Raw genomic sequence first — 15049 nt, 5'->3', positions numbered from 1 at the left:
CTTGCAGAATCTTAGTTCCCTCACCAGGGATTGAGCCCAGGCCCCAGCAGTGAAAGCAAAGAGTCCTAACCACTGGACCACCAGGGTATTTCCCAGTGATGGTTTTTGAGATTTGTTGCTTTGTTAAAATTATTCTTGAAGATAAAGCAGATAATACTGAGAAAGAGACCAGCCAAAGATAATGAAAGATGTGGATTCCTTTTTCTCATGTTTTCACATGTCCAACTTTAATCATTTGTGTCTGGGAACAAATTCTTTTGTAAGGCAGGATGTTTGCAATATTTGTGCCCTGATATTTAAATCAATAGGAAAACTTAAATTCCCCAAGCATAGTAGCTTGATAATTATAGACAGGCCCATAGCTTTTGTTTCAGCAAAAAAGTTTTTCAAAAATCATTAGTCTTGGCTCAAAGCAAAAAGATGGACAGTAACAAGTGTTGGTGAAGATGTGGAGAACGACAGTGCCTATGGGAATGTAAAGTAATGTAGCCACTTTGGGACATAGTTTAACAGTTCCTCAAAAAGTAAATAGACAGTATTCCCTTATGACTCAGCAATTTCATTCCTATGTATATACACAAGAACAATGAAAACTTGTCCACACAAAAACCTATACTTGAAAAGTAGGAAAAATTCAAATGATGAATGGATAAATAAAATGTGGTATACCCATACAATGGAATATATTCATTCATTACAAAGAAATAAAATATTGACAAATAATCTTACAACACAGATGAATTTTATGGTATGTGAATTGTATCTTAATTATCTCATCCCCCCTCCTCAAATCATCAGACTGAAAAGATGCCATTTAAAAGACTGTTACAGCATTTCAGCTTTTCTTATCTAAAATAGGAGACTTCTTCTTAGACTTAAAAACCTAATTTATTTAACACTGTTTAAATGAGTTCTTTCACTTCACATTTATCTTCTTTCTGAAGTATATCAGAGATTAACTGTTTGATGGTGACTAGCACTGAAAACTGAAATTAGATGAATAAAAATCAAAACCTAACTGCTTTTTTTCCTCTGTTTTTCATCCAGAATGAAGATGATAACCGAGCCAATGAAAGCAAGAAACCTAAAACAGAGGACAAGAATATGGCAGGCCACAAGCCATCCAGCAACAAAGAGTATGTCTGCAAAACATGTTAACATGTGTGTTGATCTATGTGTGTTATTTGCTGCTGGGTACTTTCTAATATGCTCTTAGAATATTCCATTTAGTATGTATATGTTATACATTTCTGTACGCAGTCATATACCAAATAGTGGGAGGTTTTGCTTTTAGTTAATTGGGATTAAAAGCAAGATTCAGTCACTTTATCTCTCGTTTTAGGAGAATAGGAAGTGTTCATAGGATAAGAATTAAAGTAAAGCTTTACCACTTTCAGGCTGGATGGCAAGCTTAGGTATAGCTGCAGGAGACATTTGAGCATTAGTATCTTCATTCACCATTCCTCTTTTTGTTCTTTTATTCAGTCACTATTTATTGAATACTTGTGTATGGCAGACCAAGGCTTAGGCACTGAGTATACAACCATAATGGGGAGGAAACACTGGAGAAGATATCTGCCCTCTTGAAATTTATAGTTTTATTTTGTTTTATAGAAATCATATGTTCTAATAATCAAACAGGGAAAAACAAATTTGTCTTGAAGTCAGGCAAAGTCAAATGGGAAAAGTCCATCACTCTTAAATGACTATGTGGAGAAATGAGGGCATTTGTTTGGTTTGGCAGGTCATCTAAACAGAGTGCTTCTAAAGAAAAAGATTTATTGCCTTCTCCTGCTGGGCCTGTTCCTTCAAAAGATCCAAAAACAGAGCATGGCTCTCGGAAGAGGACTGTTAGTCAGTCTTCTTCCTTAAAGTCAAGTAATAACAGCAACAAGGAAAATAGTGCCAGCAGCAAAAACAGTTCCTCCGCATCAAAGCAGAAGAGGACTGAAGGGAAGACTTCCAGTAGCTCTAAGGAGGTCAAGGTAAGGCACTGAGGGACCTGAGCCTTTTGAAAAAAATCTCCTTGCCATGTGACTTCTCCAAGGTAACTGTGCTTTGAAAATTTTGTAAACATCTTACTAATCTTACAGATCTGTTCATTTTTACTCTCAAAATGTCATAGTCTGATAATAAACTTGTGCTATGATCTGAGACCATGAAAGGAATGAAGTCATCTGGACACACACATATTATTAGTTAAGGTAGAAATTGGAAAAGTTGGTTTTCCATAACTGGAAAAGTTGGTTATGGAAGAACAGTTGTTTATGATCAAATTTGTAAATAACTCCAGTTGTTCTGATTGGGTTCTTGTCTATGGTTTTAAATTGTCTTTGGAGTATTTAGTTAGATTTTACAAGCTAGTTATACTACATTAAGTACTAAAGCAACCATTTGGCTTCATGAAGAAGAAAAATATTCTTTAGCTGAGCTAGCACTGGAATTAGCCCTAGAGCATGATCATCAGGTAGGGGAATATTAACGTTTGTGGGTGCATAACTAGATCAGAGAAGCTTTTTCAAGGTGGTACTTAGGCTCTAATCCTGAATTTGTTTATCAGGTTTTTTCATTGCTTTCTAAAGTGATCTGATCAGGAGCAAACTCCCTGACAAAATTAAGAAAATACCTAGATTTTTAAGCATATAATTTACTGCATTATTATTTGTGACTTAAAATAAGCAACTGTTTAACAGTTGAAAAAAATTGACAAAGGCAGTTAGTCCTGCTTATTAAATGTGGTGATTAAATCTTTTAAATTTTGAGGTAATTTAAATTGTGAACAATGTCTCAAATTGAGATATACCAAAGGATTTTTCTCCAGCTGGACCACTTCCATAGCAGTTTAGATAGTGTCCTTGAAGAACCTGTTCTGTGGGCCTCCTTCCCTGACCTAGTTCTCTGTTTACCTGCTGGCTGGCTCTTTCTCCATTTCCCATCCTTGAACTGTAGGATTTGAGACCTGTATGCTTCTTCTTTTAAACTTCTTCTCTCTCTTTCTTTCTTTCTTTTTAAAATGCACTCATTAAGTGAGCTCTTCTGCTCATTTGGTTTCTGTTATCTCATAGGTAAAGTTCAATGTCTATGTCTCTACTCTTGTCAGCTTCTTGAAAGCAGGGATTTGTGTCTCACTTGTTTGCACTTTATCCAGTGTTTAACTTACTGGATAAAATTAGATAATATGATAAACCAAAATTACATATAATTTTTATTTTCTGTTTCTCTAGATATTTGCTGATAACCAAATTTTTGAAATACGTTGGCATAAATTTTGTTCAGTATAGCCTTTTATTTTTAATATCTTTAATATTGCTTCTTATATTGTCTTTTATTTTTAATTTTAGTTTTCTGTACCGTCTTTCTCTTCTTTCATCAATTTCATCAGAGGCTTATCACTTTTACTTGTTTTTTTTTCAAAAAAACAGCCTTTCTTTGTCTTTATTCACTATAGTTTATTTTTGTTTTCTATATCATTAACTTATACTCTTTATGATTTCCTTTCTTATGTCTTTTTGTTTTGCTGTTCTGTTTATTAACTTTTAAAGATGGATACTAAGCTTGTTTTTCAAAATTAATTGTAAGCTCTTTTTCTCTAATATTCAAATATAAGCAGTTAGACTATATATTTTCCTCTAATTACTGCTTTAGCTGCATCTTCAAGACTTGGTATATAATATTTTTATAACTCAGTTCAAAACGTTTTTTAATTTCTTGTGTGATTCCATTTTTGATTCAAGAATACTTAAGTGTGTTACTCAATTTCCAAACATACAGAGATTTTCTGGTTGTCTTTTGATTAGTACTTCTACCTTGTAGAAGGGGCTAGAAAGTGATCCGCATGCAGTAATCTTTTGAAATTTGTTGAGTTGCTTTGTAAAACAGCGTACTTATATGGTAGATTTTTGTAATGAAAAGACTGTGTCTTCCACATGAATTAGAGACAGCGACCTGTAGAATTCAGTTAGATTAATGATATTTTCACACCTTCTGTATGCTGACTGATATTTTGTTAGTCCTTTTCTACCAGTTTTTTTAATTAATTGAGATAAAGTTGATATATAACATTGTATTAGTTTCAGGTATACAACAGAATGATTTCCTATATGTATATATATTGCAAAAACTTACTCAACCACAGTAAGTCTAATGAGCATTTCTTACCACACACAGTAATTTTTCTTTATTTTCAGAAACTTCACTTTTCCTTCAATAAATTTAAACTTAGGCACTTATATTTAAGTTGGTGCAAACATAATTGAGGTTTTTGCATTGTTGAAATTTGCCACTTGCTATTGGAATACATTCGTAAATAAATATGATTATGTTGTACATTATTTTAATGCACACTTCTCACTTTATGTTTTTTTGCTAGTGACTTTTATTACTTACTATTCATTTTAAACTTATTTTATGCTATGGAAATGATGTTAGACAAAAATCAAATTCAAGTGATTTTCTTATTTGCGTTCAAAATGGGTGGTAAAGCAGCAGAGACAACTCGCAACATCAACAATTCATTTGACCCTGAAACTGCTAATGAACATACAGTGCAATGGTGGTTCAAAAGTTTTATGAAGGAGATGAGAACCTTGAAGATGAGCGAGTGGCCAGCCATTGAAGTTGACAACAACAGACTGAGAGCCATCATTGAAGCTGATCCTCTTACAACAACACAAAAGATTGCCAAAGAACTCAATGTCAACCATTCTACAGTCTTTTGGTGTTTGAAGCAAATTATGGAGGAGAAAAAGCTTGATAAGTGGGTGGCTCTTGAGCTGACTGAAAATCAAAAAAATCATCATTTTGAAGTGTCCTCTCTTTTTCTGTGCAACAACAAAGAACCATTTCTCAATCAGATGCAATGAAAAGTGGATTTTATACGACAACCACCAGCAGCAGTGATTGGCCCGATAAGAAGCTCCAAAGCACTTCTCAAAGCCAAACTTGCACCCAAAAAAAGTCATGGTCATTGTTTAGTGGTCTGCTGCCCATCTGATCCACTATAGCTCCCTAAATCCCAGCAAAACTATTAACATCTGAGAAGTATGCTCAGCAAATTGATGAGATGCACTAAAAACTGCAATGCCTGCAGCTAGCATTGGTTAACAGAAAGGGCCCAGTTCTTCTCCACAACAGCACCCAACTGCACGTTGAACAACCAACACTTCAAAAGTTGAACAAATTGGGCTACGAAGTTTTGCCCCATCTGCTATATTCACCTTACCTCTTGCCAACCAACTACCACTTCAAGCATCTCAACAACTTTTTGCTTCCACAGCCAGTAGGATGCAAAAAATGCTTTCCAAGAGTTCATGGAATCCCAAAGCATGGATTTTTTCACTACAGGAATAGACTAACTTATTTCTCATTGGCAAGAACATATTGACTGTAATGGTTCCTATTTTGATTAATAAAGATATGTTTAGCCTAGTTGTAATGATTTAAAATTCATGGTCTGGAACCACAATTACTTTTGTGCCAACCTTAATAGATCTGTTTATAAAACACAGGGGGAAAGCTGTCCAAGTAATGTTAGATTGCAGTAGTATTCAGGAAGCCATTTGGTAAATGTGCAGATTTTACCATAAAGAGTTTAGTATTTTTTCAAATCTCAGGGCTTTTATTTTCATTCTTGAAGAAAGCTGTAATAGGTGGAACTTGAAAGGACTTTTTTACAAGAAAAGGAAAAAAAATGGTTACATGGTCTCTTTTAAGCAGAAGTAATAAAAATATATATATTATTGGGTTTTCTAATGTTGAGACATTTATGAACTCATAGGAGAAATTCTACTTATTTATGGTTTTTTTAATGGGAAAAAAATGTGTATTCAATTTATTCAAGATAGGACCGGAGGGGAAGCTGTTGGGAGGACAGGGTCATAGCCCTTGTGTTAAAGGTCTCTGTTGATAGGAGACAGAATGGACATGTGGTTAGGAGGTGGAATAAAATTTAAGAAAGTGTCTAGGCTTTTGAAATCTGATAGATCTGACATAAAACCCAAATTCCAGGAATACTACTTAAAAGCTGTTTGGACTTGGGCAAGTTGCTCAGCTTCCTTGAGACTATTTTTTATTCTATCCTAATTCTGAAAGAGATGGGAATACCAGACTACCTGACCTGCCTCTTGAGAAATTTGTATGCAGGTCAGAAAGCAACAGTTAGAACTGGACATGGAACAACAGACTGGTTCCAAATAGGAAAAGGAGTACGTCAAGGCTGTATATCGTCACCCTGCTTATTTAACTTATATGCAGAGTACATCATGAGAAATGCTGGACTGGAAGAAACACAAGCTGGAATCAAGATTGCCAGGAGAAATATCAATCACCTCAGATATGCAGATGACACCACCCTTATGCAGAAAGTGAAGAGGAACTAAAAAGCCTCTTGATGAAAATGAAAGTGGAGAGTGAAAAACTTGGCCTAAAGCTCAACATTCAGAAAACAAAGATCATGTCATCTGGTCCCGTCACTTCATGGGAAATAGATGGGGAAACAGTGGAAACAGTGTCAGACTTTATTTTTTGTGGGCTCCAAAATCACTGCAGATGGTGACTGCAGCCATGAAATTAAAAGACGCTTACTCCTTGGAAGGAAAGTTATGACCAACCTAGATAGCATATTCAAAAGCAGAGACATTACTTTGCCAACAAAGGTTTGTCTAGACAAGGCTATGGTTTTTCCTGTGGTCATGTATGGATGTGAGAATTGGACTGTGAAGAAGGCTGAGCGCCGAAGAATTGATGCTTTTGAGGTGTGGTGTTGGAGAAGACTCTTGAGAGTCCCTTGGACTGCAAGGAGATCCAACCAGTCCATTCTGAAGGAGATCAGCCCTGGGATTTCTTTGGAAGGAATGATGCTAAAGCTGAAACTCTAGTACTTTGGCTACCTCATGCGAAGAGTTGACTCATTGGAAAAGACTCTGATGCTGGGAGGGATTGGTGGCAGGAGGAGAAGGGGACGACAGAGGATGAGATGGTTGGATGGCATCACTGACTCGATGGACGTGAGTCTGAGTGAACTCTGGGAGTTGGTAATGGACAGGGAGGCCTGGCGTGCTGTGATACATGGGGTCGCAAAGAGTCGGACACAACTGAGCGACTGAACTGAACTGAACTGAATAGCAGTCCATATTTCATAGGGTTGTTAAAGGATTAATGATTATACTAAGTACTTAGTTAACTTAGTGCCTAGTAAATAGTAAGCACATAGTAAATGTTAGATATTGTAATTGTTTTCATTGACCAGTTATTACCAGTAAGTTTTGTCTGAAGTAATACTGCTATATTGATACTAGATTTGTGTATTCCTTAAGTTTTTACAAGTGTCAGTGTCATTGCCTCCCACATAGTAGACCCCTAATAGAAGGCTCTTGAGAGTCCCTTGGACTGCAAGGAGATCCAGCCAGTCCATCCTAAAGGAGATGGATTTTCCTGGGTGTTCATTGGAAGGACTGATATTGAAGCTGAAACTCCAATACTTTGGCCGCCTGATGCGGAGAGCTGACTCATTTGAAAAGACCCTGATGCTGGGAAAGATTGAGGGCAGGAGGGAGAAAGGGATGATAGAGGATGAGATGGTTGGTTGGCATCACCAGCTCAATGGACATGGGTTTGGGTAGACTCCAGGAGTTGATGATGGACAGGGAGGCCTGGCGTGCTGTGGTTCATGGGGTCACAAAGAGTTGGACACGACTGACTGACTGAACTGAATATTATAAAGAATATTCTTGGTTATTTAAAATGGGCTCATTCCATAAAAAGGACATTTACATTATGAAATTTAAAATTTTTATAACAAGGGAATTAACTACCACAGACAATGGAATTTTGTTTGCTTTTTAACCACGAGCTAAGAAATACTTCTAGTTTAATTTTAATTTCATAATTTTCAACGTAGTTTTGTTTTTATTTTTCTGGTCAGGAAAAAGCTCCAAATAGTTCTTCTAACTGTCCTCCATCTGCACCAACTCCTGATGCTTCTAAGCCTCGGAGAACGAAGCTTGCCTTTGATGACAGGTAAGATAAATAAGATTTTTTATGCATTTAAGAAATCATTTTAGTCAGTGTATAAGAAACTCATTTTAATGTCTGTCAGTGGCCGGAAGAATTGGTTGTATTGTGATATTGTTGTATTGTGATATTGTGACAGAATATTCAGATTTTTAATTTTAAAGGCACCTTCAAGTCCAAGTATTGCTCCTTTTAACTTAATTTACCTTCATGATTCTCATGGAGAATGTGAATAATGTACCTTCCAGTGGTCCACCTTTGCTGACTTTACTGTTTAAAGGCTTTCTTAAGTAAAACAGTGTAGGTTTAAAATAAAGACTGTCTCATGTCTCAAATAAGTAAGTAACGTAGGGTTTTTTCCCCTCCCTTTTGATAAAGGTTATTTTTCCTACCTACGTTCTGTTTACTCTCAATCTTTCAAATGATTTATGCTCTTAACCTAATAGAAACATTTGTCAGGGAAAAAATTAATCAAATGTTTAGTAATAGCTCATTTTCTTTACTTGAGGACATGAAAACTGAGGGCTATAACACTAATATTATCTTAGGAAAATATTTCCCATTTTACTTAAAATAAAAAATTTACATTGCAGAAATTATTCAGCAGACCATTATTTACAAGAAGCAAAAAAGCTAAAGCACAATGCAGATGCATTGGTATGTAAATATTTATATATTTAATCAAATTAACTTAAATCTTCATTTGTTCTCGTAGCACATCAGTGTGGCTCTCATTTACCTTTATTCTCCTTTCTTCAGTCTGATAGGTTTGAGAAAGCTGTATACTATCTTGATGCTGTGGTATCTTTCATTGAATGTGGGAATGCATTAGAGAAAAATGCTCAGGAATCCAAATCCCCATTCCTTATGTATTCAGAAACGGTGGAGCTCATCAAGTAAGTGGGGAAACTTGCTGCATTATTGGCAATAATATTTCTCTGTTCCTTCTTGGAAAGGACTAATTTATAAAATAATAGCTAAAGAGGATCCTTAATCCTTTATTGTCTTTGGAAAAGGAGAAGTAGACACTCTAGTGGGTATTTTTGTCTTTAAGTTTGATTCTAATGTTTAGAGGACTGAGGAGGTCATAAAATAGATGAAGTATTATATTTTGTGTCCTTTGTTTCTTCTCTTATCTCACAGATACACTATGAAGCTAAAGAATTACTTGGCACCAGATGCTACAGCTGCAGATAAAAGACTTACAGTGCTTTGGTAAGTGTTGTATGTTAGCCTCTGCTGGACGACAAAGCAGTTTCTGTCTGTGTTCTTCTGAAAGTTATCCTTGAATCGGCCTTCCATAACCCAGTCATAAATCTATTCTTGATGGGTCAAGAAGAAAACAACAGAATTCCAGTGAAAATTTTTAGTTGTTGAGAGCCTCTCCTCCATTGCCCTCTTGACAAAATAAAAGCCTTGGTAAAGTGAGAATGATATTAGAACTTTCTATTAAGTGATCACTTTTTTAGGCTTTTTATTTTTTTGATTTGACTATAGTTTACTTTTTTTTTTTTTTTTTTTGTACACTGAGGCTTCTATTGTGTATTTCAGTAAAGATGGACACTATAAAAAATCCAGGCTCTTCTTTTGGTATCCTCTCCCTCAATTTACATATACTTATACCTTACCTTTGGGGCTTCCCTGGCAGCTCAGCAGTAAAGAATCTACCTGCAGTGCAGGAGTCTCAGGAGATATGGATTCAATCCCCAGGTCGGGAAGATCCCCTAAAGAAGGGCATGGCAACCTATTCCAATATTTTTGCCTGGAGAATCTCATGAACAGAGGAATCTCGAGGGCTATAGTCTATAGGGTTGCAAAGAGTTAGACATGACTGAAGCGACTTTGCACGCACGCATTCCTTACCTCAGGTAGCAAACATCTAACTTGCTCAGAATAAAGAAATGACTTGTTTGCTTATCCCCAGAGAGAGAGTTTATTTATCATGGTTATTTACTTTACCTAGTACTGGGTTTAACAACTGGGAGAGCAACTGTAGGAAAAAACTGGCACAGTCCTATTTGTCATGGAGTCTAGGGTATAGTGTGAAGAGACAGAAATTAATCAAATAACCACACAAGTACGTGAATTAAGTACTTTGAAGGAAAAGTTTATATAACTGTAAAGGTAAACTATAGGGATACTTAGTCCTTAGGTAGAGGAAACATTTACAAGGGCTGGATAGTGAAAAGAAACTGGAAACCTTGTGTCAGGAAACTAAAAGACCCAGAAGAAAGAAGTAAGTGAAAGTGATTGGAGAGGTAGGCAGTGATGACCGTGCAGGGCCTTTGTAAGCCATGTTGGTTTTACATATGTTACTTCAGAGTTGTAATATTTACAAGTGAGTTCCTAGTTCTGTTGTTTTAGATTATTTTTAGTTTGATGCAGAAATTATGCTCTGAAGTTTTTTTTGTGGCAGGGGGGCGGGGGTGTTGAGGGGAGGGGTGGCTGTGCCATACGGTTTATATAGGATCTTAGTTTCCTGACCAGGGATTAAACCCGGACCACAACAGAGAAAGATGAAGCACTGAATCCTAACCACTGGACTGCCAGGAAATTCCCCCACAATGATTTTTTAGTCCCTATGTTATAAATGACACGTTGGTGTCCTGGGGGTGAGGTTTTGATTTTTGAATGTCAACAAATAGGAGGCTGGTAAGTCACTTCAGCCGTGTCTGACTCTCTGCAGCCCCATAGATGGCAGCCCACCAGGCTCCCCCATCCCTGGGATTCTCCAGGCAAGAACACTGGAGTGGGTTGCCATTTCCTTCTCCAATGCATGAAAGTGAAGTCGCTTAGTCGTGTCCAACTCTTCGAGACCCCATGGATTGCAGCCTACTAGGCTCCTCCTCATGGACTGCAGCCTATCAGGCTCCTCCGTCCATGGGATTTTCCAGGCAAGAGTACTGAAGTGGGTTGCCATTGCCTTCTCCAAATAGGAGACTAGTCCTAGGTCTCTTCCTCTTCCTTTCCCTCCCTAGGTTGTGTACCTTAATAAGATCACACCTTTTGGTTTTGCCTAAGAGTTAGTGTCATTGACCTTATGCCATGGTCTGCTCACATGAGTCACTTGTGTACTCTGGCGCAATGTGAAGCTTTTCTGAGATGCGGCCAGAGTCTGTTGTCCTGGTAAATAAGCTGTCCTTTTCCGTTGGCTAGCCTGCGATGCCAGTCTTTGCTGTACCTGAGGCTCTTCAAACTGAAGAAAGAAACTGCTCTGAAGTATTCAAAGACACTGACAGAGCATCTGAAGGTAAGTACATAGTAAGAGTATCTGTTTCCCAGGACACAAAATTTGTAAAGTCTCCTATTCCCACCTCAGAAGTACCCTCATGTTTTTCCTGTCAGAGGAGAGGAAGAACTACCATTTGGGAACTTTCAAATAGTTTGAGGTTTAAAATGAACACATATCTGATTGTGGAACCTATGTAGCTATATACAGTAGCTGTTAGTAATCTTTCAATGTATATAATCTAATTTTGTCACAAAACCTAATGTTTTTTTGTAATAGCCCTACATAAGTCTTCCTAAAATTCAGCCCTGATAATGACTTGGAATGCTTTAATAGCTTAGCATTGCCTGCAGGGTCAAGTGAAAGATTCTTATCCTGACCTACAAGGCCCTCAAGATCAATCTCTCTCTCACTCTCCTTCTTTCTTTTCTGAAGTTTACCCCAGGTAAATTGTCTGGGTCATATACACTCTCTTGTCTGCAGTCTTTGTACATAGGATGACTTGCCTTGCTCTATGCCTTCTCCCCTCTTCTTTATCCATCTGAATGTTACTCATTCTTTGTCTCTCACTTTTCAGTCTTCCAGAACACCCCAGCTCTTATCTAAATAACTTCCTTCTGTTGCATATTTATACACACACACACACACACATTTTGGTTTCTTAAGATCAGTACTGGCCCAATGCTTTTGAATATATTTATTACATCATAAATAAATATTACTTCATAAATTACTTTTTTGTTTGTTTTTTTTTAATTATTAAGTACATTCTCTTTTCTCCACAGAATTCTTACAATAACTCTCAAGCACCATCACCAGGCTTGGGAAGGTAGGTAAATTTTATTCTGTAAAATTTTATGTGACAAGTTTATTTTTATGCGAAAGTGGAATGGGTTTGGCCACTTTCCAAAAAAGGTATTTTTTGTGAAAGTCAAAGTCGCTCAGTCATGTCCAATTCTTTGTGACCCCATGGACTATAGCTTGCCAGGCTCCTCTGTCCATAGAGTTCTCCAGGTCAGAATACTGAAGTGGGGAGCCATTCCCTTCTCCAGGGGATCTTCCCAACCCAGGGATCGAACCCAGGTTTCCCACGTTACAGGCGGATTCTTTACCGTTATCATTTTTTTTTTAAGTTGAAAATATCTTGAACATGCTCTTAGAAAGATTAGAGAAGAAGTCTTGAGTTGTTTTTTTTTTTTTTTTACAACTCCTCAACCTTTCTCAGCTTGAGTTCTGTGGCTAGTTGGAGTTTTATCACCTTGTACTTATCTTTGTTCATGTCTGGACACTGCCAAAATTTAATAACAGTGGCATGATTATGGTTTGTCCTCCATTCCCACATCACCTCCATCCTACTCACCCACAGAAAGGATGAAAAATACCATGAAATCTCGTGTTGTTAATCCACTCAGCTTTCTATAAAACAATTGGGAAGTACCTAATTATATGCCCAGATAGGTGGAAAGTGTGTTGAGCTGAGAGTGAGATGATCTAGTTTCTAAGTCTTGGAACAGCTCTTATCAAAGTATATGACTTCCTCACTTCTTTCCCATCTTTTGTACTGTTGCCATTGGTTAAACCAAAGAGTCTTGATAAAATAATAACTCAAAATAAACACTTTAGTGAGCTAAGTATTTATTTAAAAGAAGCTGTACTTCTTTGGAAGTACAGTTCCCTTTTAGTTTAAAAGAACCTTCACATTTTAAAAGCTTTCATGTAGGAAGAGCCAGTCGTACATTAATTTCCTCACATTCATCATTTTCTATATGAATAAACTTCCTGTTTCTCTGTGTGTAGCAAAGCTGTTGGGATGCCTTCCCCTGTTTCTCCAAAGCTGTCACCAGGCAATTCAGGAAATTATTCTTCTGGAGCCAGTAGTGCTTCAGCAAGTGGTTCTTCAGTGACCATTCCACAGAGGATTCACCACATGGCAGCCAGCTATGTTCAGGTTACATCCAACTTCCTCTATGCCACTGAAATTTGGGACCAAGCCGAACAGCTTTCCAAAGAGCAAAAAGGTAAGGAGGTCTCTGGAGAGACTCTGAAGGATGGACTTGTTAAAAAGAGATTTTGTGGAATAGTTAAATTAAGTGTCTTTTGTACATTTAGTTTATTATCTAGTCTAGAGTTAATGACAGTCAGTTTGCTGATCTCCATGGCTTATCAATCATGTAAATGTACTAAGTTTTGTCAAAAAAATACCTTGCACTATAGTGGTGACACAGACTAAACAAAAAATAGTTTTGGTCTAAGACAAATATGGCTTTGTTCAGCCACATTTAATTGCAGCTTATACTATAAAAGTAATAAAATGTATAATCTGTCCTGGGACGGTTAAGGTAAATTTGGCTATGGGCAAAGGATTATATCCAGACATCTTATACATATGAGATATTTAATATATAAGAAAACATGTTCATACTGGATTTTTAAAGATATATTGGAAGAAACTTAGGTGATAAAAGAGACTATAAAATGAATAGCCTTCTGTCTAGCATTCTTTAATGTTAGGTCATTGCACCTCGTTATCTCCCAAACTAAGAACACTACGAATTAGGAAGTATTAAAGATCTTTGAAAAAGTACGGGATAAACACTTTAGTAGATGTTTTTGAGCAGATATGTGTATGTAGCATCTGTTCAGGCAGCTCCTTTGTAGAAAACTTTAAGTAGCCAATCAAGCAAGTATACTTTAGTCACAGAGTATATTTAAATATAATGCTTATAGTATCAGATGAAAATGAAAAATTCTGATCCCTAAAGAGGGGTAATGGTGGGAGGAAGGTTGTGTTTTTAAAAACCTGATTTGTTTCTAAAATTTTAAATATTGTCAATACAACTCAGGAAAGGTTACAAGATGCAATTTTTAAGTTATCCCTGCATTACATTCTTCTCCCTGATGCCAGTTTTCTAGCATCATTTTTCCTTTAATCTCTCCATTCCTCCCTCCCTTTCCTTCTTCCTTCCCCCACTGTTGTTTACATTCTTACTTGCCTGCCTGCCTGCCTACATATTTTATGCTAATTTTCAAACACTGACTAAAGGGAAGAGAACCCATGTACCTTTTACTCAACTTCAGTTTCAGCAATATAACATTTTGCTAATCTTGTTTTCTTTTCCCCCCACCATCCCTCCTCATCACTCCCCATCATATTTTTCTTTACCCTGGTATATTTTAAAGCTAACTCCTTTATGTCTTCTAAGATATAATCTCCCCGTAGATTTCCTATTGTTTGAAATATGCCTTTTTTCTTTAAACAATTGGGTTTATTTCAAACAGGATCGAAACATTCATTGATCAATTTCTTAAGTATCTTCCATTCTTCTATTTCTTTGGCGGGAGGGGCATGCCATTGATATCAAGGAGAAACTGTACCATAGAATGCGTCAAATTCTGGATTTTGCTGATTACTTCCTCATGGTATTGTTTAGCTTGCTCTTCTGTCCCCCTCATTTATACTGATAGTTATATCTTGACACTTGATTAGAGTCAAGTTCATTATTTTAGGTAAGAACTTTTCATAGGTGGAATTGAAGAAAGTAGGGAAAACTACTAGACCATTCAGGTATGACCTAAATCAAATTCCTTATAATTATACAGTGGAAGTGAGAAATAGATTTAAGGGACTAGATCTGATAGATAGAGTGCCTGATGAACTATGGATGGTGGGGTGGTTCGTAACAATGTACAGGAGACAGGGATCAAGACCATCCCCATGGAAAAGAAATGCAAAAAAGCAAATTGGCTGTCTGGGGAGGCCTTACAAATAGCTGTGAAAAGAAGAGAAGTGAAAAGCAAAGGAGAAAAGGA

General features: G+C 36.8%; 1 protein-coding gene across 3 annotated transcripts in view; it reads left to right on the top strand.

The window, feature by feature from the left end:
• Positions 1-15049, top strand: part of AFF4 (ALF transcription elongation factor 4) — an 84834-nt gene that overhangs the window by 60878 nt on the left and 8907 nt on the right. For all 3 annotated transcript variants that reach the window (XM_061423477.1, XM_061423475.1, XM_061423476.1), the window contains 9 exons: positions 1048-1136; positions 1745-1985; positions 7922-8016; positions 8604-8667; positions 8770-8906; positions 9154-9225; positions 11167-11260; positions 12025-12068; positions 13037-13257. In XM_061423477.1, coding sequence (XP_061279461.1) covers positions 1048-1136; positions 1745-1985; positions 7922-8016; positions 8604-8667; positions 8770-8906; positions 9154-9225; positions 11167-11260; positions 12025-12068; positions 13037-13257 — 1057 coding nt within the window. The remainder of the gene's footprint in view (positions 1-1047; positions 1137-1744; positions 1986-7921; positions 8017-8603; positions 8668-8769; positions 8907-9153; positions 9226-11166; positions 11261-12024; positions 12069-13036; positions 13258-15049) is intronic.

The sequence above is a fragment of the Bos javanicus genome, chromosome 7 (genome assembly GCF_032452875.1).
Source record: "Bos javanicus breed banteng chromosome 7, ARS-OSU_banteng_1.0, whole genome shotgun sequence".
Taxonomy (NCBI): domain Eukaryota; kingdom Metazoa; phylum Chordata; class Mammalia; order Artiodactyla; family Bovidae; genus Bos; species Bos javanicus.
The sequence above is the reverse complement of the archived record's forward strand: the minus strand, read 5'-3'. Positions and strand labels throughout refer to the sequence as shown.